The sequence below is a fragment of the Sus scrofa genome, chromosome 10 (genome assembly GCF_054392235.1).
Source record: "Sus scrofa isolate SSC_HxYL_T2T_F1_AM1 chromosome 10, Sscrofa_HxYL_maternal_Yorkshire_Landrace_v2.0, whole genome shotgun sequence".
NCBI classification, from domain to species: Eukaryota; Metazoa; Chordata; class Mammalia; order Artiodactyla; family Suidae; genus Sus; species Sus scrofa.
Genome location: NC_139392.1, coordinates 17,679,862 through 17,704,796, shown reverse-complemented (window position 1 = coordinate 17,704,796; position 24,935 = coordinate 17,679,862). Strand labels below are relative to the sequence as shown.

At 40.7% G+C, this 24,935-nt stretch overlaps 1 protein-coding gene across 7 annotated transcripts in view; it reads right to left on the bottom strand.

Annotated features, from left to right (window-relative positions):
• The window catches only part of AHCTF1 (AT-hook containing transcription factor 1), a 79,648-nt gene extending 64,732 nt beyond the window's left edge, over window positions 1-14,916 (bottom strand). For 2 of the 7 annotated variants that reach the window (XR_014817474.1, XM_021064442.2), the window contains exons 1-5: window positions 14,537-14,916; window positions 13,234-13,254; window positions 5,881-6,008; window positions 3,826-4,079; window positions 168-348 (exon numbers count right to left, since the gene is read on the bottom strand). Coding sequence is in view for 4 of the 7 variants with exons in the window: in XM_021064442.2 (XP_020920101.2) it covers window positions 168-348; window positions 3,826-4,079; window positions 5,881-6,001 (556 nt within the window). In the remaining 3 variants the exon portion in view is untranslated. Of the gene's footprint in view, window positions 1-167; window positions 349-3,825; window positions 4,080-5,880; window positions 6,009-13,233; window positions 13,255-14,023; window positions 14,477-14,536 lie in introns of those variants that run through there. The other 5 variants (XR_014817473.1, XM_021064443.2, XM_084979258.1 and 2 more) reach the window with 4 other exon arrangements.
• Between the last annotated feature and the right edge of the window lie 10,019 nt (window positions 14,917-24,935).

Here is a 24,935-nt window from a genome sequence, read left to right as displayed (position 1 = left end):
CAAGCAAAAAATATCCACAGTCCCAAAAACCAAAATAGGAGCAGTTTTTTTTTAAAGATACATGAAGTTTCTATATAAATTTTTGACTAAAAAACCCACTATCAATTCATTGCATCAGAATACTCACAGGTTCAATTTTTGGTTTCAAGCACAGAACAACTAATTACCTGATGCCTCTACTTCATTCTGACTGCCGGACAAGTCATCCAAACACAGGTCAATAAGAAGGATCTGTCCAACATCAGTTACCACAGCTGCCACACCAAAAAGCCATCGCAGACTTGGGTGTAAATGCTGAGTGCTTGCACTGGCTCCTCCATGATTAATTATAGGTTCAATAGCTGTTACCTAGACAGCAGAATATATGAGTTTCTTATACAAAATGAGAAAATACAATTAAAAATAAAACCAAAAATTGTGAGGTTAAGGCAGGTTAGTAATTAGATAGACCTTGTTAACATTTTTCCAGTATAGAATCACAAATCGGCATCTGACACTTGTGAATCTGAATAACATAATGAAATCATCAGATATAAGAATTACACCATGTAGGTGGAATAACAATTGATGTTTATTGAGAGCTCACTATATTCCAGGAATTATGCTAATTGACTCATTTTAATGTTCTGATATCCCTTTGATATTGGACTACACATAATTATACTTGTTTAAAGATGAAACACCCTGAGGCTTAGAAAGTTTAGCTAAGGTATTCGAGTTACACAGTAAATGTAAAACTCAAACCTAGATTTTTCTCACTTTAAAACTCTTAACCCCCCCAAAAAACAAAACAAATAAATAAATAAAACTCTTAACCAGCTACTCTAAGTATACAGCCTCTTCTCTAAGGAAGACTAAAAATGAATCATTCTAGAAAACTTAATACTTACTCTTTAAAAAAAATTTTAAAAAGTCCTTTTCATGACATAAAGCTTGAAGAGGTCGAACCTTATTTAAAAGGCCAACATTATTTATAACAGACTTACTATTAAATGACAGTAACTGGATCGCTGACATTTAACAAGGACTGAAATTACTTAAAGAAAATCATACTGCAGTTACATTATGGAGAAATGTGCCCCTTTCATCTCATGAGTCAAATTTTTAATGTCTACACCTAACAGTCCATATTTTAGTTTACACTTAGCTTTCCCTCTGCTTCTTATTAATTCACAAAAATTAATTAGGTATGATATATGATAATTAAAGTATTTGGTTACTGCTACTGAAATACTGATGAATATCCTAGAAAGAAAAGAGGAAGGAGTTCCCACTGTGGCACAGTGGGTCATTAATCCAGCCTGTCTCTGTGGAGGCTCCGGTTCGATCCCTGGATCCAGTGTTGCTGCAGCAGTGGTGTAGGTCAAAGCCTCAGCTCAGATTCAATCACTGGGAACTACCATATGCCCTGGGTGTGGCAGAAAAAGAAAAAAAAGAAAAGAGGAAATTTGTTATCAATGGCTTTATGTGGTAATATAAGGTTAATGTCTGTTTCAGGCTATAATTTATTATTACATACAAAACCCTAGCTTCCTCTGTATTTCATTAGTACACAAAACATTCCTTAGTGTTTCTAATTCTGAAAGCTGTAATTACATGGACTGTCTTTTTCTAAATTACAGTAATAATGTCTATAAATACTAAAGTATGTTCTCTTTAATTCCCTCAGTGAAGTGTAAGGAATCTGCTTACATTCCTCACAAAAATACTACATGAAGTAATCGATAACACTACCTTTATTAATTTTAAAATAAGGTAGTTAAAAGCAAACAAATTTAGGAGGAGATACCGTGCCTTAGTCAAAAGAGAGCTAGTTGACTGAACTCTTTCTGAAGGTATCCTTCACTCCTCTCCCAAACTTTTCTGTATTTCATGTGATATCAACCATCCGCCTAAATTAAGTAACCAGTAATTTATCTAACTCTTGTCCCTTCTCAGTTACTCTCATCCAAACGTTCAAGTCCTGTCCACACTACCACTGGAATACACTTTGAATCTGTCCCACCTTCTCCATTTCTAATGTCATTTCCTCAGTTAAGTTCATCATCCTTATTTATCTGAAGTACCCTAAACTAAAGTGCTTTTACTCTAGAGTTCTGCTTTAAACTTAAAATGATTTCACCACAGACTTTAAGAAGAGGCCCCTAACTGCAAATAAAGCCATTCATAATCTCTATCCTCACCATTTCTGGCTCCCTCCTCCACCATTCCCTCTCCCCCAGGCATTCTAAATAAACATAGTTTCCCAAGTGTTCCATATACCGTGACTTTCTACCTGCAATGAAATGTCCAATCTTTTTAAGTAGGTAATTATCCAGGTGTTCTCCACCTTCCAAGTGCTAAAATTTATCAAAGCACTTATTATGTTTAGGTCATAATCTTACTATCTGTCTTCTCCCACTAGACTATAAGCTTTTTAGACAGCAGGGATCAAATTCAATTTATCTACTTATCCCCAAAGTCTAGCACACAGCTTGATTTAGAGTGAGCACTTAATGAATTGCCAAACCAATTCCATCTTTAAAATCATCACCATTGCCAAATATGTGTAACATACCAGGCTATAAACTACTTCAGACCCCACATTAGCCCACTGGGTTGGTTTCCTCACTATAAAAACATTATTATTTGTTATCAAACTCCCTTTTAACTTTAAAAATTCTATTCTATGACTATATATACATTACATATATACATATATACACATATAAACATATACATACTTTTATATCTAAGTACATACTTTTTTCACACCATGTGAAGAAAGAACTCTACTCTTCCCTTTTGTCTGTTTGTATCTCTAAGTGTATACATTTTCTCACCACATAAAAAGAGCTGTAATAAATCTGCTGGAGAAACAACCCAAATTCAAACTACTCCTGTAATTACTACTGAATGTCTGGCATATGGAAAGCACACATATATTAGAATTAATAAATGGTAAATATAAGTGAATCCACTATTTAAACACATTATTCAAATCTTAAATGGTAATGAAGACGTATTTTCCATACTGCTCTAAGGCTATAGTCTCAAATTCAAAGAAAAAAACAGAGATAAGAGGGAAAAAAAAAAAATGCCACAATAATGAATATACATTTTTATAAACTTTCAGTATCCTGATAAAACAAAACTGGAGGTAAAAACTAGACTCAGATGATATTTCATATGAAAGATTAGAACACTACATGCCATCATTATCTTTACTTGGTAATTTTCTAACCAAGAATAAGAAAGTTATTGTTTTATTTTAGCTTTTTATGGGCACATCTGTGGCATATGGAAGTTCCCAGGCTAGGGGTCGAATCGGAGCTGCAGCAGCCCACCTACATCACAGCCACAGCAACACCAGATCTGAGCCTTGTCTGCGACCTAAACCACAGCTCACAGCAATGTCAGATCCTTAACCCAATGAGCAAGGCCAGGGATCAAACCCGTAACCTCATGGTTCCTAGTTGGACTCGTTAACCACTGAGCCACAACGGGAACTTCGGGGTTCAATTTTTAAAGTAGAAAATGTCCACATATCTTTTTTTTTTTTTTTTTTTTTGTCTTTTTGTCTCTTTAAGGCCACACCCACGGCATATGGAGGTTTCCAGGCTAGGGGTTGAATTGGAGGTGCAGCTGCCGGCCTACGCCACAGCCACAGCAACACAGGATCCAAGATGTATCTGGGACCTACATCACAGCTCACGGCAACACCAGATCCTTAACCCACTGAGTGAGGCCAGGGATCGAACCAACATCCTCATGGATGCTAGTTGGGTTCATTAACTGCTAAGCCATGATGGGAACTCCAGTCCACATATCTTAGGCAGTACCTACCCTTCCAGGAAGCACAACTGCTTTAACCACTCTTGATAAACCAAGGTCATAAAGACAGAGAACACTCCCTTCGAATTCTTCCAATCCAATTAACAATCCAGTTCTCTTCTGCCATGAGAATTCTTTCACAGCTAGGACTATAGGAGGTTGTTCATTCACGCCACTGAATCTATATGCAGACAACCGCTCTCCTGTTAGAGAATTTACTACCTCAAGTTGTGGACCACATGCCAAGCAAGCAAGTCCATTTCTCCCTAGAAGGAAAATAAAAAATAAAAAGTGTCGCTCATTTTAATACTGTATGTATGGACACAACAAAACTAAACAGCAGTTTTACATATGTAATACATTGCTCATTATATAAAACTTTACATATTATCTCCAAACTGAAATCTAAGCATTTACAGAACACAGTGGTCCTCAAATTAATTAAACAACTACTACTGCAATAATAAAAAGTAACCATTCAGTAAAGGCACCATGCTATATGTTTAAATGAATTATCTCATTTACTACTTGTTATACCTCAACACAGAGCTAAGGCAACTAAACTTTCATACAACTATATGAATAACTTGCCCCAAACCCACAAAGCTACAAATACCAGACCAGAAGTGGATCCCAAGTCTGTTTAAACTCCCAAACTCTTATTTTCACTACACCATACCTAAAGAGTTGAACTAGATGCTATGGGAAGTCTAAAAATGTAACACATGATTCTGCCTCTGAAGATCAAAATCTGAGAAGAGAATACATAACTAACATAGTAACAGGAAACAGCAGAAGTCTTTCTTGGCCCCTTACTAATCATGTCTGAATTTTATTCTGCATGCAGTGTAAAGCAACCGGAGGGTTTTAAGCAGGATACTGACGATCTGACTTATGTTTTTAAACATTTGTCCAGCTGCTAAGCAGAGCATGGACAATAGGTGGGAACAGAAAGCAGGGAGATGATACCCTATGCCTGGTTGGCCATGAACAGAGAAAACTGAATTGACTGAAGATTTATCTCAGAGGCAGAACTAAAAGGACTTGCTTGCTGATACGACATGGGGAGGTGAGTAATACAGAAGAATCAGGATGTAGACCCTAAATTTTCCCTTGAACAGCTAGATGAATGGTGTTAACTTTTACTACTAAACTTGTGGTGTCTGTCGTGCATCCAAATAGATGGCTGTATACACCAGATTACAGGTGAAAGATGCTACAGAGTTTACGGAAATAGTACAGCACAGTGGGGATCCAGAATGCATGGATTCAAAGCTCATTTCTGCACTTTCTTTATAACTGGGACCAAGTTACTTAACCTATGTGATTCTCCGTTACACAGAATAATGCCTGATTAGAAAAGTCTAGTACTTAACTTGATAAAAAATTGTTCAATGGCCTAGCATATAATGGTAGTCCTGTCTCTACTTTTGATATTCAAGAGAGTAGTATTGTAATTACTGTGCTGATTATATTACTGATCTAGATGTTTTGCTGTTGTCCTGCTAGGAAGGATGGCTGTGAAATTCATTCTCAGAAATGTTTTCTGCATTTCTTTCAGAAAAGACAGACTGAAATCCATAATTTCATGGCTTCTTTAGTATAGTTTTCTGTGGTATTATATAATCTAAATCACATATTAAGATCTTGTTCAGTTTAATGGGACTAATAAGACTTTCTGAACATACTGCATCATCTAGAGCACTATAATCAGATTTTTCTACTCATAATATGACTGTTCAGGTTCTAACCTAAACTCATAAAACTTATTAATTATAAAGAAAAATCAGTAGTGTATTATTTCTACTTTCCAAACACAAATACTCGATACTAAAAGATACAAAATGTATGGTATTTTAACAAGAAAAAAATGAACTATAATACCCCAAGAGATTCACTAAAAATGTGCTCTAGAGTATGCAATATGTAGTTGTAGACTTTATATATTTTATATAAGACCACTCTAACCAGGTTCTACTTTTTTTCCTTCCACATCAAAGAAACAGTTTTATTCTATTATCAACCTTAAAAATCAATCAAACTAGTAAATTTTCAACATTATTTTACCTGCAGCAAACTTTCCACGAAGCACAGATTCTAATGTGATTTCGTCTTCTCCAAGGGCTTGAATAGTCACTTCTGGGAACTGCAGAAGATCACTAGTCACTTGCGCTGTTAGGTCTCGCATACTTTCACTGCAAATATTTTTATAGTAAGATTATTATGATATATTTGTACTATAAGACTCTTGACTATCTCTAGCCAGAAGAAGGGTTAATAAAAAACAAACAAAACAAAAAAAACTACCATACAGAAGTAAATCAGCTAAAACATCTGATTATTAAATACATATTATGTGCTTCTGGGTCTGAGGGCATTCTCTCCTAAGAAGGTATTACACAAACAGCCCTAAGAGAGTAAAGATTTATTAAGCCAGATGGCAGAAAAACATACATGAGTCTCTAGATTTTTTGAAGACTGGCTCAATGCAATTAATCTCAATGAGGAACACTTCATACACAAAAGCAGTTGATATGATTTTAGAAAAAAAATACCACTACAGTAAAAGTAGAGAAAGTCCATGAAAAATATCCAAACCAACAGTAACCTCAGGAACTAAGCTTGACACATGCCGTCAATGGGACAGAAAAAAAAAAACTAAAATTATCTTTCATTTCCAATATATAGAAGGCTAGATTTCCTGAATGACTCTCCCATTGCAAACAACAAAAAATGATGGCTGAAGGTTTAAAACTATCTTTCTGAATGATTACAGAGTTGACAAAGGCAAAAGTGGAAACAGTAGGAACTCTGGAAGACATGTAAGGGGGCTTGGGCCTTGAAGGTTAGCTACTAAATACAGTCCTGATGACTGATCTTGTCTTGAGTACCCAGAGGTCCACAGAGGCTAAAGAGAAAGCTTTGAGTTAACAGAGTCAGTGCAAGCTAAGAGCCTCCCCCACTCCATCCAACTCCATAGGGCTACACCATCAGTAGAAAGGTGAGAGCTGGATACACTCTCTGTGCTAGACAAAGAGCAATAAAGCTGTCCATCTTGACCATGCTAAAACTTTCTCCACAGGAAAAAGAAAATCTTCCCTTCTCACAAATTAGTGGCCAGAATTCAAGCTGGTATCAGAAAACACTCAGTGAGGAATATTATAAAGTATTCTCACAGAAACCAACAAATATTCTCTGTAATCTCAGAGTTCTCAAAGAAAACAAGCTCTTAATCAAAATAACAAAGAATTAACAAGGATATCATGATCAAGAGCCAGCAGAAATCAGTCTACTAAAGACTTGATTCAGACTCTGAAATGATCAGAGAACAGAAAATAGCTATGTTTAATATGTTTAAAGAAATCAAAGATTTAGCTTGCTAATGAAGAATAAACTTTAAAAATAATGAAAATCAGTCAAGTTGATTCGAAAAAGCAGAACTCCTAGAATTAAAAATGTGATAAGTAAAATTCAGAACTCCATGGGAGGAGTTCCTTTTGTGGCTCAGCGGTGAACGAACCCAACTAGGACCACGAGGATGCAGGTTCAATCCCTGGCCTCACTTAGTAGGTTAAGGATCCGGCGTTGCCTTGAGCTGTGTGTGGTGTAGGTTGCAGATGCAGCTTGGATCTGGCGTGGCTTTGGCTGTGGGATAGGCTGGCAACTGTAGCTCCAATTAGACCCCTAGCCTGGGAATCTCCATAATGGAGCAATGAGAACATAGCAGCTATAAGGCAATGATATAGACAGAGTATAATATTAAACAAAAGAGAGCATACACTCAGAATTACATTTATATAGAGTTAAAATGACTGCAGACTAAACAAAATATTGCCAAGAATACAAGCACATGTGGCAAAATTATGAATAAAACAAAGGAAACTGCCCAATAGCAGACAACTCTGAAAAAGGAAGGAAAGGGACTGGAACAAAGAGGAATATACGAAGAACTCCACGTAACAGTAATGCTCTTTTTCTAAAACAAGGTAGCGAGTACACAGGTATTCTGTGCATCATGATCCTTCACAACTTACAAATAATTCTTTTGTACCTCATAGTCAACAAAAACAAACTCAGAAGATAAGGAAAGCAGTAGAGAGCTAGCCTCAAAACTTCTCCAAAATGTAGCAGAGAGAGAGATAAGTAGCCAAGTTATAGACAATACAGGAAGATCCAACATGTTTATTCAGAACTCCACAAAAGACAACACTAACAGCAAGGAAGAGGCAATATTCTAAAAGATATTTCCCAGATTTGTAGAGACAAACTAAATCAGGAAGACCAGTGAATCCTAGATCAAATAAATAGAAAGAAAAGAATTTTCAACAACAGTGGAAGTCACAAGTCTGGAATATCTTTAAAATTCTTAGCAAAATAGTTCTCAACATATATCACTGAAATTACCCCCTAAAACAAGAATGAAAAACATTTTTGACAACTGAGTTTTGCACAAACAGACCCTTCCCTTAAAGGGAATTCTAAAGGTTTATAGTGGCTTCTAGTAAAATAATGATCAGACACAACATCTGAGATGCAAAAAAAATGGTATCTCAAAGTACTGGTAAATAAAGGGAAAAATCTAAAATACAGACAATATAATAATAATAATAATGGTTAAAGTATGGAGTGTAAATAAAGTATCTATACTCCTCTTGCTGACAGAATGATACATTTCACTTATTTTAGACTTTGTTACAAATCCATATTGAAAATATATATAGGAAGAGGCATATACAAGAATGCATGTATTAGTAGTTTCCTTAATAGCAAAATATTAAAAATAACCAAACAATAATAAAGAATTTGTTTTATCAGATAGTAAAAAAATATACTATTACATTATAATAATTAAAATTGCAAAGTTCCTTGGTGGCCTAGCAGTTAAAGGATCTGGTGTTGTCACTGCTGTGGTACAGGTTTGATCTCTGGGCTGGGAACTTCCATAAGCCAATGTTGCAGCAAAAAAAAGAAAAGAAAAGAAAAGAAAAAACTGCAATAATTATGATAGGCTAGTAATGGAAAAATAGACCGAATCTAGACACAGAACTGCAAAAATTTAGTAGATGATAAAAAGCATATTTTATTATTTCAAATCAGAGAAGTATGGACTATTAAATGTTAATGGTACAATTTGCTACTCACTTCCAATAAAGAAGTTACACACTGGTAAAGTTATATACCTCACCTACACGCATACTACTACACATTCTTCCCCTAATAGCTGGAAAATGAATAAACGTATATGGTGTGTGTATGTCATGAAACAATATAGAGAAAAGGTGAGTTCAAAAAAATCCAGAGCATCCTAATAGCTTCCAGTTTGGAAAGAAGTACATTAAAAGGGTCAATAGATAATCCCTGGAAAACTCTAGGAAAATCCCAAAATACATCTTTCTGAATTATAGTTTTGTCCAGATACATGCCCAAGAGTGGGATTGCTGGATCATAAGGTACTTTTTTTTGTATTTAGTTTTGGGAGGAACCTCCATACTATCTTCCACAGTGGTTGTACCAATTTACATTCCCAACCACAGCATAGGTTTCTCCACACCCTCTCCAGCTACAGCTTGGATTTGACCCCTAGCCCAGGAACTTCCATAAGATGTGGGTGTGGCCCTAGAAAGATAAAAAATAAATAAAAAAATAAACCTTTCACCTTAAGAAATCAGAAAAAAGAGCAAATTAAACCCAGCATGAGGCGTTCCCATCGTGGCTCAGTGGTTAAGGAATCCGACTAGGAACCATGAGGTTTTGGGTTTGATCCCTGGCCTTGCTCAGTGAGTTAAGGATCCGGCGTTGCCACAAGCTGTGGTGTAGGTCACAGACACAGCTTGGATCCCGCGTTGCTGTGGCTCCGGTGGAGGCCAGCAGCTACAGCTCAGATTCGACCCCTAGCCTTGGAAACCTCCATATGCCGCGGGAGCAGCCCAAGAAATGGCAAAAAGACAAAAAAAAAAAAAAAAAAAAAAACCCAGCGTGAGCAGAATAAAAGAGCTGAAAACTTACTGAAATAGAAAGCAAAATAACCACATTAAAAAAGTCAATGAAATCAAAAACTACTTCAATATCAAAAAATATATATACTGCATCAACATAGAGAAACCAATGAAGCAAGAGACCAGAAACTAAACAATGTCGCTTATGACAAAGATAACATTTCAAAAATCATTGTGAAAATTTCAAAACTTTTAATAATGACCTGAGACAATTCAGCTATCCCTCCTGGATGGAAAAAACTCAATATGATAACAGAAATGGGAACCCAAATATTTCCACAAAAGGTTAATATTGTAATAATGCCAAATTAGTGCTAGCCTTAGAAACTTAGAAAGGTAAGGACCATGGAACACTGAATTCCTGAAGCTGTTCAACTTCTTTAGTGATCCTATATTCAATAAATCAGTGGATCAATGCTAAGTCTGTCTCTTAATTCAACCAATATTAAGTGCTACATGCTAAAATGCTACTTCTACAAAAACAAAATTTTGGAGTTTCCCTTTGGCCCAGCAGAAACTACTCTGACTAGTATCTGTGAAGATGTGGGTTTGATCCCTGGCCTCACTCAATGAATTGGGGATCCTATGTTGCTGTGAGCTGTGGTGTAGGTCACAGACACGGCTCGGACCCCAAGTTGCTCTGGCTGTGGTATAGGCTGGGAGCTGTAGCTCCGATTTGACCCCTGGCCTAGGAACTTCCGTAAGCCACAAGAGCAGCCCTAAAAAAGGAAAAAAAAAAAAAAAGGTTAAATCCATAGCTCCCTCTCCATCTTCAATAGATTAGCCCCCTCCCAGGGGTTGGTCTTTGTGTCACTATCTCCACCTTCTATTAAATTGTTTCTTAGGATTAGGATAACAATTGTAAAATTCACATTTTGGTCCTACAATTTAGAGCTGGCTTCTACACAGCCACTGGAGTTTACCCCTTCAGTTCCACTAGAATTATAGCAGTGTTCTAAAACTTCCGTAGCATACTGATGTCTACTTCAAGAGAAAAAGAATTCCTCAAAGCCCTTAAGGTCTTCTTTTTTTTTTTTTTTTTGGTCTTTTTGTCTTTTAGGGCTACACTGGCGGCATATGGAGGTTCCCAGGCTAGGGGTCGAATCGGAGCTACAGCATGATCTGAGCCACATCTGTGACATACTCCACAGCTCACGTCAACGCCAGATCCTTAACCCACTGATTGAGGCCAGGGATGGAATCCGAGCCCTCATGGATGCTAGTCGGGTTCGTTAACCACTGAGCCGCAACAGGAACTCCATTAATGTCTTGAAAAATATCATTTTGAACAATAATCTCAGGTTCCATCCAGAGTATTTATAAAAGGTGCAAACTTTGAATTAGACAGAAATGGCCTTAAGTCCAGGTTCTACCACTTACTAGTACATGTAATGTTACACTTCCATATTCTGTCTTCCTCCCTGTCATACCAAAGCTTATAGAAAAGGAGACTACCGATCGCTCCAACTCAGCTTATCACTGTGAACACAAAGGTGTTCAAAAAAACATGCAGTGAATGAAATAAAAGTTTTCCAAATTTAGAAGTTAGCTTTTGAACCTACAGGGCAAAAATTGGCTTCTGGCTTTAAGACCTTTCAAATTCCTAATCTACAGTGTGAATTTTAAATTTCTAAGTGCACTGAAGAAAACTTCTAAAAATTATACTATAAAAAGAAAACCTTACATTAAAAACATACATATGTTCACAATCAAACACTAAGCAGCTATGTTTAGTACTGCACAAAATTAAGTAGAGTCCCAGCCTTTATGACCTGCCAGAATTGGCAACCTCTAATATGTAATTTACAAAGTTTCAACATATATATGTTCAAAGACATATAAATATTCACAAACACTAAGCAGCTATGTTTAGTACTGTACAAAATTAGGTCCCAGTCTTTATGACCAGCCAGAATTGGCAACCTCTAATAAGTAATTTACAAAGTTTCAACTCCTGCTCTGTCTAGATAGGCAGAGCAGGAACACTGTGCCAGCTGTCAATAAAAATACTGTTCTTGATAAAGCAGGAAGGATTGTCACTCCCTTCTCAAAAACCTTCAATGACTCCCCTACTGCATATAAAAGCTGACGTCCTCAGCCACACGTAATCAAGGCCCTGCACAATGTGGCTGTCCCAGACTATCTTTACAGGTTTGTCTCCCCAAACCCCTTCCTTCATAAGTTTATTATTACCTAGAATATTCATTCTTTTATTTATGCTATTTCCATGTGCCAAAGCCCCACCCATCACTCAATTAATAGAATCCCAGGACTTTCCATTGTAGAGAAGCTGAAACGAATCCAACTAGTATCCATGAGGATGCGGGTTTGAACCCTGGCCTCACCAATGTGTCAGGGATCCCGCACCGCCATGAGCTGTGGTGTAGGCTTCAGACGCGGCTTGGATCTGGCATTGCTGTGGTGTAGACCGGTGGCTGTAGCTTCAATTCAGCCCCTAGCCTGGAAACTTCCATGTGCCATAGGTGCAGCCCTAAAAGGCAAAAAAAAAAAAAAAGAAAAGAAAACTCAAATATACTGCAACATATATTCAGCAAACATTTCTACATTTTGTATGTACTTTTACTTTTTTATGGTTCTTAAAAAGACTAAGAATTATGATATAAATGTAAACTATCAATGGGCCCAGAAACTTCCAGCCATTTACCAGTTCTTCTTTCAAACAACTGAATCAGTTATTAATCACCAACTTCTTTTAAAACACTGTGTTGGGTAAAGAATTCAAGTGCAGAAAGATAACCTACTTCTTGACTTCAAAGAGTTTACATTCCAGGAGATACATAATCAACTATGAAAATATCTGATACAAATAAATGCTACAATAAAGGTATATATTCTGTGAGATCCCAGGAAAGAACTGGGATAAAGAGAAATCAAAGAGTGTACAGAAGAGGTGGCATTTTAGGCTAAGGAGTATTTGAAAGCTGGAAACTTGATAAAGGCAGAGATGGTACTCCTGGCTGAAAGACATGAAGGAGAAAAAAAAAAACAAAAAACCCATCAGACTACATCTTCAAGAAAAGGGGCCCAGGGAGTTCTCTTAGTGGCTCAGGGGTAACAAACCCGACTAGGATCCATGAGCATGCGGGTTCGACCCCTGGCCTCACTCAGTGGGTTTAAGGATCCAGAGTTGCCTTGAGCTGTGGTGTAGGTCATAGATGAGGCTCAGATCCAGTGCTGTTGTGGCTGTGGTGTACACAGGCTGCTACAGCTCCAATTTGACCCCTAGGCTGGGAACTTCCACATGCCGCAGGTGCAGCCCTAAAAAGCACACACACACACACACACACACACACACACACACACACGCACACACAAAAGGCAGGGCCCAGGAATGGAGATGATTCTGGAATGGCTGAAGCATAAATCTGTGAATAGTTGAGGCTGGACAGTAGAAGAGACTTACTGTAGAGACCAGTGATGCAACCTAGGGGGAAAAAAAAAAACCAGACTTCATTCTGAAGAACAAAAGAAAAAATTTCCTAAAAATGTCCATGGTTAGATGAGAACGTTTTGTTCCCTCTTATATCAAAATATGTCTATCTCAAAACTGCTGTATTAACAATCTTTTAAAAATGTTTTTTAAATAATTATTGCCATCTTGCGAATTACTGCCTGCTGTGGTAGTAGGTTATTGAAAAATTAGGATCAAAAATTACGGTGCAGGGAGAGCGTAGCCTTCCCTTAGCACTTAACACACTTAAGAGTATCCCTCAAACATTAACTTGACCGGGCTTGTCATCCCTAGTCAAATCCTCCAAAATAAGTAAACCTACCCTAATTTCTTCTCTCCTCACACATATAGTCGATGAAAGCTCCTAACAGAAAATTCTTAACATCTACTGGCACTTTAGAATATTCTAAGAATAAACTGAAGCTGAGAGTTTCCAAGAGACCCACAATTTATCCTAAAGGACTCAGGTTCTTATCAAATATTTTCTCAAACTGCCTCTTAGAAAAAAGATAATAACGGCTAGTTTGAACCACGTTGGCTTTGAGAACAAATTAACCTCCCCACGGCCCCCAAACAGTCAGGGGTAACTAAAAAATAATCGCCCTCAAGTTTCCAGGTGGGGACAAGCACGGCAAACGAATACCCACTCCAAGATGTACAATGATTTAAATCTCCTGTATCTGACCGATTCACTGCACTTTTCAAATCACGAGTCACAACTTCTTCCCCGCCCCAGACTCACCCGAGCCAGGCCCGGGAGCATGTGGAGCAGACACCAACGTAAGACAGACTCAGAGTACCAGCCGGTTCCGCCAGGGGAAGGCCGGCCAAGGTCTCAACCGCCCCGGAGGGCAGGAGGGAAAAGGGGTCGCAGTCCAGGACCGCCTGGGAAACATGAGGACAAGGCTGTAGGCGCGCTTGGAGCGGGGTGTAGACCCCGAGGCGCCTCTCCGTCGCCATGTGCCGCCGCTCCGCCGAGAAGGAGGTTATATAACCAACGCTCGGAGCTCTGGAGCGCGCCGCACCCGCCAACGACCGCATTCGCCCCCTCGAGCCCGCTCCACGAGCCAGGCAGCTCCGCGAGCCCAGCCCCTGTGGCTCGCTGGGCGGCCACAAGCCCGGCCTAGGCCCGGCGCGGGGAGGGGAGGGCCCGCGGACAGGCGCGGCGGGAGAAGCCCGGCCGCTGCTCGCGGCCCAGGCCGCGCCGACCCGCCCTCCGCGCGCCGGCCCAACCCCCGCCTTCCCTTCCCCCTACCTAAGAACGGCGGGTGACCGAGCCGCCGCTGCTGCCGAGTCCAGGGGGCGCGAGGCGAGGCGCGAGCTCCTCCCGCGCGGGTCCGTCACAGCATCTCCCGGGAGACACGGCCGCCGCCGGCAGGGCGCACGCACCTCCGCCCCACGGAAGCTGCCTCTCGGCTCGCGGGCCTCCGCCTGCGACCTCCCGGGCCACCTCAGATCCACACCCCCCGCGAGCGCCTTCGCGGGCTGCTGGGGTGGCCGACTGCTCAGCGACAAAAACGCAGCAGCTGCCTGCGCCGCGGTTCCGGGTCTTCACCCACGCGACTCTACCTCCTCCGCTCCGGCTGCGCCGGCCCGGCTTTGCGCATTAGCCCCGGCAGGCAGACCGAGTTCCACACGCCCGGGAGGGGAGGGGAGGGGAGGGGAGGGGACGGGAGGGGAAGGGAGGGGTGGAGCGGAGAGGGGCGGGGGAGGGCGGAGAGAGGTGGGAAAAGGAAGGGAGATCGCGGCGCGGAGCCCGAATTCTCGCGAGTGTTCGACCTTGGGCGCCAGCTCTGCGGGAATTTTCAAACTCCATGAAATGAGGTTGGGGGAGGGAAGAGGAGGAAAGGGAAGCCGGTCGGGAAGGGCAAGTCATTTACATAAAATGGGATCTCTCCGCCTCCCAAAGCCGAGAGGGGAAGAAAAGACTACAAATCCCATAATGCCTTGCGCGTAAACTTCTCTGGCCACCTAACCCGGGGAGCCGCGCGGAGTCGAGAGTGGTAGTCTTTATCCGGAGTGGTAGTCTTTATCTGGAGCAGCGGCGGGCTCCCTATTGCTAGGGTGTCTTCTGTGGCGGGAGAGTCGTGGTGTTATCATCTGGCGCTGTTTGCTGGCGGCCAAGTGATAATCTTTGCATTTGGCGTTTTTCGTTCTCCCGCTCGGGCTTTCCCTGCGAAAGTGGGCACCTGGCTTATCGGGAAACACTTCTTTTCCCCTCCTGTAGATATTTTTGAATATCCGAGCGTGCTTTTGTGGCCAAAGGTGTTCTCGATGCCTAGTCTAATCTTTTACCCCAAATTTTATCTAAAATTTTACCCCAAATCAGTCTTGCATGTTTGGTTACCCTGGGGTTTCATTGTGGAATTTCTTTTATTTGTTATTAGTATCTTTGAAGTTAGTCCCAGCACCCAACACTTTTCAAATAAACTTCTTCAAACAGAAACTACTCCGCAGTCAGATGTGCTAATTCAAGTCCTTGCCTCCCTCCCATTCTACACTTCCTTTCTTTGTTCCCAATTTATTCTCAGTTCATGGGTGCTGTACTTAGTAGTCTGAAGACAGTGAGTTCTCAACTCAGGTGTGCTGCTAATGAGCTGTGTGACTTAAGGAAAATCAAATAACCTCTCTGGACTTCAGTTGTCAGATCTGTAGAGTAAGGATGACTGGATTAGAGGTTCAACAGATTTATTAGACATATGTTAACTTTAAGGGCCCTGCCAGTTGTAAAATTTTAAAATGTCTCATCATACTTATCCGTATTAAATGACTTTCTGAAATGATCTCTCAAATTTTAATCTTTCTTTCCATCATTACTGACAGAATGCTGGTATGCTTTCTGTACGACTTTCTAGATTATCTGGACCTGTACTACAGTATTTCCCTACATAGTTCCCAAGAATCTTTTCTTCACTTTCCTCCAAACAGGATTTTATGTTTCAGTATCTCCCACTGAAAATGGTCCAGCTAAGTCTCTTTTTTCTTACAAATCTTCCCTTCAACTTCAGTCCACTTTAATTACTTAGAACTTGCACTGAAAATATGCTATGTGTATTATTTTATATGTTTCCCCTTTTGCCTCTGACCCCCCTCCATCCACCCACCACCCACATCTCAACTATACCAAGAGGAAACTTTATACTTTTTTTAACACATTAAAAAAAGCATTATACTTTGTTAATGCTTCCTTCATATTTGCTAGGGTTTTTTTTTTTTTTTTTTTTACTTTCAACTGCTCTGTAAACTGCATTTCCACTTTAAAATCTCTCATTCATCCCTTTTTCCTCTTTTTAGTCATTAAGCATATGCCAAATTGTTTTAGTTTCAAGAGATGTTAATAAGAGTTAAAATGGGGAAAAAAATCTGAGTTTAGTTGTCAAATGAGTTGGGGGAAAAGCTGATTAAATAAAATTAAATAGTTCTTTTACGTAATACCTCACTGCCTTTAATATGCTTGGCATTTCCCAAAGTTACTTGACCATGGACTGAATCTGTTTATGCTTGTGAAACATTTTGCCTCATTAGCGTTCCACAGAATGGACTGGTAAACAGGCTTCAAAGCTTGGAGGAAGCCCTGTGTAGTGGAAAGAACACGGTTATTTGGAACCAGACAAAAGTAAGTTTTAATCCATTTCACTACTTTCTGGCATCATGACTTTAATCGAATTACTTCACTCTCTCAGCCTGTTTTCTCATCTAAAAAGAAAGGATAGTGCTACTTCTTTTCCTTGCAGAGCTGTTGCAAAGATTAAAAAGAAGTATGTGCCCAGCGCAGGATTTCATTAGTGTTCTACCTATGTGATCCATCATTAGTTATTTTGTTTAACGGCCTAGAAAATGATAATAACTAGTATGGACCCTCATGCTTCCATTTGGAACATTTTATTCAAGAGGTGATATTTCAGAACCAACCCAGCATCCTGGGAACAACAGACAGCCATCTGATTTCAGAGAATTTATTTTATTTTATTTTATTTTATTTTTAGGACCGCACCCACGGCATGTTAAGGTTCCCAGGCTAGGGGTGGAATCAGAGCTGTAGCCGCCAGCGTACACCACAGCCACAGCAATGCCGGATCCTTAACCCAATGAGTGAGGCCAGGGATCAGACCTGCATCCTCAAGGATGCTAGTCAGATTTGTTTCCGCTGAGCCATGATGGGAACTCTCTGATTTCAGAGAATTTAGAACCTCATTGAAATGTTCTGAATTAGATCTTATTTGTTTCGCAAAGTAATGGGGTAAAACTTGATATTTTAGCAACAAAAACAACAACAGCAAAATAGAGCTTGTCTGTTTAAAATAGAAGCAACGCCTCTATCGTAACAGCTACATTCAAGATGTTTGCAGAGGTTACATTTTCATCACTTTTATACAGATTATTGGTTATAACAAGTCATACCCCAACCTTGTTTTTTCCAGTTGACAACAAGCTTGCTAAGTGAAGAGTCATTTTTTCTGTTCCCTGCTACATTTCCAGGGATGGCATAATACCCATCCTGTAAATGAGCATTAAGGAGTTTCTGTTGTGGCTCAGTGAAACCAGCCCAACTAGTATCCATGAGGGTTCAATCCTGGACTCACTTAGTGGGTTAAGGATCTGGCATTGCCGCAAGCTGTGGCTTAGGTTGCAGATACGGGCTGGGATCTGGAGTTTCTGTGGCTGTGGTAGGCCGGCAGCTGCAGCTCTGATTTGACTCCTGACCTGGGATGGAACTTCTATATGCTGCAGGTGAGGCCATTAAAAGAAAAAAAAATCTGTTAATTAGAAGATCATAAAGATTTCAAAGCGTGACACACAGTCCTACTATAGAGATAGAGTCACGTCACGGAAACATTAAAGGACAAAGTGACGTGTGCAGACCAAACTTGGCAGACTTGAGTATAATTGCAGCTGATTTGGAAACCATTTGTTGTACAGAAGAAATTTCAACAAGCCATTCGATAACCATTGGAGTCCTTAAAAACCAAGAGTCTTCATTAATTTCATTTAATTAAAATCATTTCTTTCCTTTGCTGGCATATTTCAAACTTGCGTATTGTCTACTTCCAAGAGAAGAGGTGATCTAAGACGGTCCCTCCCAACTTCATGTCAGCCCTCAAATTCCTCCCCAACCATCAGGAGCTCAGAGGTCAGAAGTAGCTGGAGGAAGCCACATCCCATTCTAGACCAGCCTCAAGGCAGATGCAATAGGATCAACCCCTCCAGCATGTGACTTAAAGGAACATTCTCCTGAGAATTTCCTTGACCACGTGAAGCACTTTTGGAAGCAGGGAGTTAAAATAGAAAAAGCATTGAATTCAGAGGGAGAAGATGTAAATGTGCATCCTGACCCCTGACGTGACTTTGCTATCCGTACATCCAGGAACCAAGACCTTAAACTATCCAAGCCACAGTTTCCTCATCTGTTGTGAGGATCATGTGTAAAAATACGCAATAAACTTTTAACTCGTACCAAGTATTTGCTACTGCCAACACTTTGTTGGACATCAAGTAATTTAGTTTAGCTGTGCAAATAAGAGTAATATGTGACAGTAGAGAAAATATTTCTCCATTCTTTTGGATGACTTGTTCTATGTAAATATCAGGCTGCAATTCCATCATTGTATTAAGAATTTTTTTTTTAAGTTGCTGGTAATTGCCTTTTTTTTTTTTTTTTTTTTTTTTTTTTTTTTGCTTTTTAGGGCCATACCCATGCTGTATGGAAGTTCCCAGGCTAGGGATCAAATTGGAGCTATAGCTGCCAACCTACGCTGCAGCCACAAGGGATCCAAGCCGAATCTGTGATCTGCACAACAGCTCAGGGCAACGCCTGATCCTTAACCCACTGAGCAAGGCCAGGGATCGAACCCGAGCCCTCATGGATGCTAGTCAAGTTTGTTATCACTGAGCCACGATGGGTACTCCTGATCATTGACTTTTAATGTTTATCTGCCTAACGTAAAATTTCATGCATTATCAGATAATAATTTCATAGGTTATCAACATCAGAGGGCCATTAGAAATTACCAAATCCAGATTGTTTCAATGAGATTTTTGCTCAAAGTTGTATTTAGTTTTGGCAAACCTAGATAGACAACACCCAGGCTTCCTAAGTTCCTGTCTCTCTCTCTCTTCTTTTTTTTTCACCTAGAAGAAAATTATCCTTTATGACACAACTGCAAGCAATGTAAGTAAAATCTATTCTCTTGCCCACTTTAAAACATCAACATGGATAATGAGACAGAAAACAAAAGAGTTGAGATATGAAAGAGAAAAAAAACATTTCCAGCTTAATGAACCAGAAAACAAAATCTTACTCCATAATTGCGGCTATTATCTGATGTGTTGGCAGCAAGTTAATAGAAAGGGCACCCCAGACAAAAGAAGTTAATGAGTGATGTTGCTATTTGCACATAGTTGAGAAGCCTGGTTCAAGGATTCATTATAGCATCTATTACCCTGTGTCCTGATTACTCTTTATAAGTTATCCTCCTGACTGCATTGTGAGCTTCGTTAGGGCAGAGACAATGTCACTGTCATCTTTTTCTCTCACATTCAGCAAGGTACCAAGCATCCAGTGTGTATTCACACTTTTTTCTTTTTTTTTTCTTTGGCTGCACTCCTGGCATATGGAAGTTCTTGGGCCAGGGATGGAATTTAAGCCACAGCTGTGACCTATACCACATCTGCGGCAATGCTGGATCCTTAACCCACTGCGCCATGGCAGGAACTCCAATGTATTCTTTTCTTTTTTTGTCTTTTGTCTTTTTAGGGCCTCACTGGTGGCATATGGAGGTTCCCAGACTAGGGGTCTCATTGGAGCTGCAGCCGTCGGCCTACACCACAGCCACAGCAACAGGGGATCTGAGCCGCGTCTTCGACCTACACAACAGCTCACGGCAATGCCAGATCCTTAACCCACTGAGCGAGGCCAGGGATTGAACCGGCAACTTCTTGGTTCCTAGTCAGATTCATTTCTACACCACAGCTCGAACTCCTATAGGGCTGTTGTTAAAGGGATAAAATCAATGGGGATGCATGTAAAGTGCCTGGAATGCTAGGTGTACAATAAATAGTTGTTTTTTGCATTACTTTGTTGTGTTGCGCAATGCAGCACTAAGAGCAAACTTTCCCAGCAGGTATAACCCAGCAACAGGCTTGTAGAGGAAAAAGAGGCTACAAGCTGGGGGTTTTCTAGCCTGCCACTTACCATGTTACTCTAAAGACCACAAGCCTCAGAATTCCCTTTGTGGCTCATCAGTTAATGAACCCAACTAGAATCCATGAGGTTTCAGGTTCTATCCTTGCTCTCGCTCAATGGGTTAAGGATCAGACGTTGCCATGAGCAGTCTCAGGCATGGCTCAGATCTGGCGTTGCTTTGGCTGTGACGTAGGCTGGCAGCTGCAGCTCCCCTAGCTTGGCAACTTCCATATGCTGCAGGTGCAGCCCTAGAGGCTTTGGGAGAAGCAGGACCCTGCTGACACCTTGATTCTGAAGTCTAGCCTCCAGAACTGTGAGAGAATATACTCCTAGTGTTTTAAGCCACCCAGTGTGTGGTAACTTGTTACAGCAGCTCTAGGAACCCCATATAGGCTCCCAGACCAGAAGCCGGCACTGAGACGCAAGTTTCAGGGCAGCTACAGAAGAACACTGGTCCTTGGCTATAAGGATCCAATTTGACTGCAAAACTAGCTTCTCTGTGAGGACTTTGGGAGCCCGGTCAACCTGGTACTTGCAAAATTGGGTACTTGCAAAATTAGTCCCTTTGGAACTAGAAAGGGACAGAGTGAGGTCTAGAGGCCTCATCAGAGGGGCTTTCTCTTACTTTTTTCCTCTTCTCCTGCTTTTCTTCATGGCTCCAGCTAACATATTTCATCTTTGTTTATTCTCTAGCTTCCTAAGTACCACCTTCACTGCTCAAATGGAAGCTCTATGAGAAAAAGGACCACAGCTGATATTTTTCCAGTTTTCTTTTGTGAAACTGGCATATGGAGATTCTCAGGCTAAGGGTTGAATCATAGCTGTGGCTGTGGGCCTACACCACAGCCACAGCCACACCAGATCCGAGGCACACCTGCGACCTACACCACAGCTCACGGCAAAACCGCATCCTTCACCCACTGAGCAAGGCCAGGGATCGAACCCACAACCTAATGGTTCCTAGTTGGATTCATTTCCGCTGTGCCATGACAGGAACTCTGACTCCAGTATATTTAAATGGGTTAATGTGGTGTTGCTAGCTATTGTTTTTTATTCATTGATAAGTTCTGAAAGGTCATCATGATAAATTGGGGAGTTCTCATTGTGACTCAGCAGTAACAAATCCAACTAGTAACCGAGGTCACAGACAGGGCTCTGATCCCACGTTGCTGTGGCCTTGGTATAGGCCAGCAGCTGTAGCTCCGTTTTGACCCCTAGCCTGGGAACCTCCATATGCAGTGGGTGTGGGCCTTAAAAGACAAAAAAAAAAAAAAAAATTGTAAATGTGGCTCCAGAGGCTGATTGTTTATTTTAAGAAAACCTACAGCATATCCTCAATAATAAAAACAAAGAAACATGAAACTCATGGTAAGTGTAACACATGGGACTCCGCTAAGTCGCTATGTCCCAAGAGGATAGCCATTTGGTTTTATCATGAATCCTGAAGTCCTCGTTTTTGTCATCCTTAGAGCAACTGTTGCTGAATACAGGGGCACGAGCACATGAATGAACAAATGACTTCACTTTGTCCTCAGCTGGCCAGACCCCCTGGCTAATCAAGCCAACCCTAAAGTAACAAAAGGAGCTTGTCCTGAATTTCCCTGAGAGCCCACAGCACTAAGAACTGTTAAACCAGGAAAATACAATCCCCAAGTATTGGCATCCACTCTCCCACCACACTGCCCAGCCGCTTTAAGCCAAGGACAAGAGCAGGCAATGCACGCCAGCTCTTCCAGGGGAAACCTCCAAAAGGACCTGCTTCAGCTTTGCTTGAGTTCGGCTCACACTGCCCGCTAGTCGCTAGACTTCTATGCCTTCTGGCATAAGGTAGCTCTCCAGACCAGACTGGCAAGCACTGTGCCACAGCGGTTGTTACACTGTTACACCTTTACTGCTTCAGCTCTTATGGGACTGCCAGGAACGTCCATGTCACTAGAAGATGAGGAACAAAGATCAGGATAACACAAGGTTCTGATTGTCTTCCCTAACGTGCAGGATTTCAGAACTGGGCCTCTCCAGAAGAAAACCATGTGTATCTAGAGCCTTAAAATTCATGCAAATTCCTCTAAAATGATCACTGATGACATCATCTGTAAAAATGGGAATCTAGGTTAAATCTCTAAGACCTCTTCCAGCTCTAACCTCCATAAGTCTTAGCATCTCCATGTTCTAATATGAGTTTTTTGTTTGTTTTTTGTCTTTTTAGGGCCGCACCTAAAAAGCATGTGGAGCTTTCCAGGCTAGGGGTCGAATCAGAGCTACAGCAGCTGGTCTACACCACAGCCACAGGAATGCGGGATCCGAGACGCATCTGTGACTTAGGCTACAGCTCACAGCAACCATGGATCCTTAACCCACTGAGCAAAGCCGGGATTGAACCTGCGTCCTCATGGATGGTGGTCAGATTCAGATTTCCACTGAGCCATGATGGGAACTCCTGGTTTTTTTGTGTGTTTGTTTGTTTGTTTGTTTTGCTGAGTATTTAGAAAAATAATAACTGAAGAAGTCAAAAATAGCAAATATTATATGATAAAATGCATACGTATAATTTTAATTAGAAGCCGATACATTTTTCATATTTTTAAGTTTCATTGAAATATAATTGATTTACAAGGTTGTGATAATTTCTGCTGTGCAACCAAGTGATTCAGTTATAGACATACACAAAGAAGAGCCACATCTGGACCTACACTGCAGCTTGCAGCAACACCGGATCATAACCCACTAAGTGAGGTCAGGGATCAAACTCTCACCTTCATGGATACTGGCCAGGTTTGTTGCTGCTGAACCAAAATAGGAACTCCCAGATTGTATCTTTCAAAGATGGTTCTACCTGTATATTTATCCCATCCCACATGCTTGTCTTAAAGGAGACTTTCACTTCTCCCACAGAGAGAGGGGAACCTCTGTTCCCTTCTTATGCACCTGAACAGGGACCTGTGATTGCCTCAAGAAATCATGTGACTTTGAAAAATGTCACTAAACATGTAACTTTGAAGCCCAGGTCATACAAAGGCCACGCAACCTCCATTTCTTTCTTCCTCTTTCTTGGGATACTTGCCCTTACAACTCGGCCATCACGTGGTAAGGAAACCCATCCCACCGAGGTGTCCAGTGTGGGACAGTCCCCAGCCAGTCCCCAGCAATGAGCAAGCATCAACTGCCATCATAACGTGTGAGCGAATGATCGTTCAGAGGTTTCCAGCCCCCAGCCTCTGAGTTTTCCAGCTGATGCCCCAGATGTTGTGAATCAGAAACCAACCTTCATTCTGTACCTGATCTGAATTTTTGACCACAGAAACCGTGAGAAAGCATACACTATCTAAGGCATGATTATCGTGCCATGCTTTGGGGTGACTCATTATGCAACCATAGTAACGCAGGGAGACAATGAAATGCTCTGATGTGGAAAGTGTGCTTGTTATTGATTTAGAAAACTGAGTGTCACTCAATGAGGGAGAAGAATTGAAATGCATTTTAAGTTATCATTAATCTCCTAGGCCATCAAGGAGTTCCCGTTGTGGCTCAGCAGGTTAAGAACCCGACTAGGATCCATGAGAACACAGGTTGGATCCCAGGTTTCACTCAGTGTGTCAAATGATCCGGTGTTACCTTGAGCTGTGGTGTAGGTCGCAGACGTGGCTCAGATCCTGTGTTCCTGTGGCTGTGGCGTAGGCTGGCAGCTACATCTCTTGATTCAACACCTAGCCTGGGAACTTCCACGTGTCAGCCTAAAAAGACAAAAACAAAAAAAAACAAAAAAACCCACAACTCCTTGGCTATCAGTTAATCAGACACAGTCTCTCTGCAGAAAGAAGCATTTATGTTGAAAATGAATGCCTGGTTACAGAGAGAAGCCCTAAAGAGCATCTTCGGAACTTGAATTACTGAGGACATCCCTCTTGTCTAAGGGGGACCACGTAACAGATTACATGTTTCACAAATGTGCTCTTTGAAACAAACCAAACTACAGTAAAAAAAAAAACAATTTGCAATAATCTTAGTCTTTCTTCCATCAGAACAAAAGTTTAAGTTTGCTTTTCCTGTCACATTTCAGACATTTTGCCATGTCATTATTTAAGGAAGCAATCATATTGTAATACTTCCTCTTTTCAATTCAGACAAAGAAGTGTAAACATATTAGCAAAAAGGGAACCATAGTTGTATCTGAAACATTAATGTATTTAGAAAATGTCATCCTAAAATTCTCAGTAACCCAGATGCATTTTACTGTATCAAGCAAGATATTATAATTGCTGTTTTGTAAAAGACATATCTCTATATTTATATCTACCTATCTATATGTCCAGATAGATTTTTTTATGGTGGCTTGCTGCTTTTCTAATGCTATTTGTCATATATGTAAAAGTAAAAACAGGCACAATAGCATAGACTATTACCCATGTTATATATGTAAAAGCCCCAGAGAACATTTTTTTCCCATGCAGAGTGAAAAGGCCTATGCAAGACC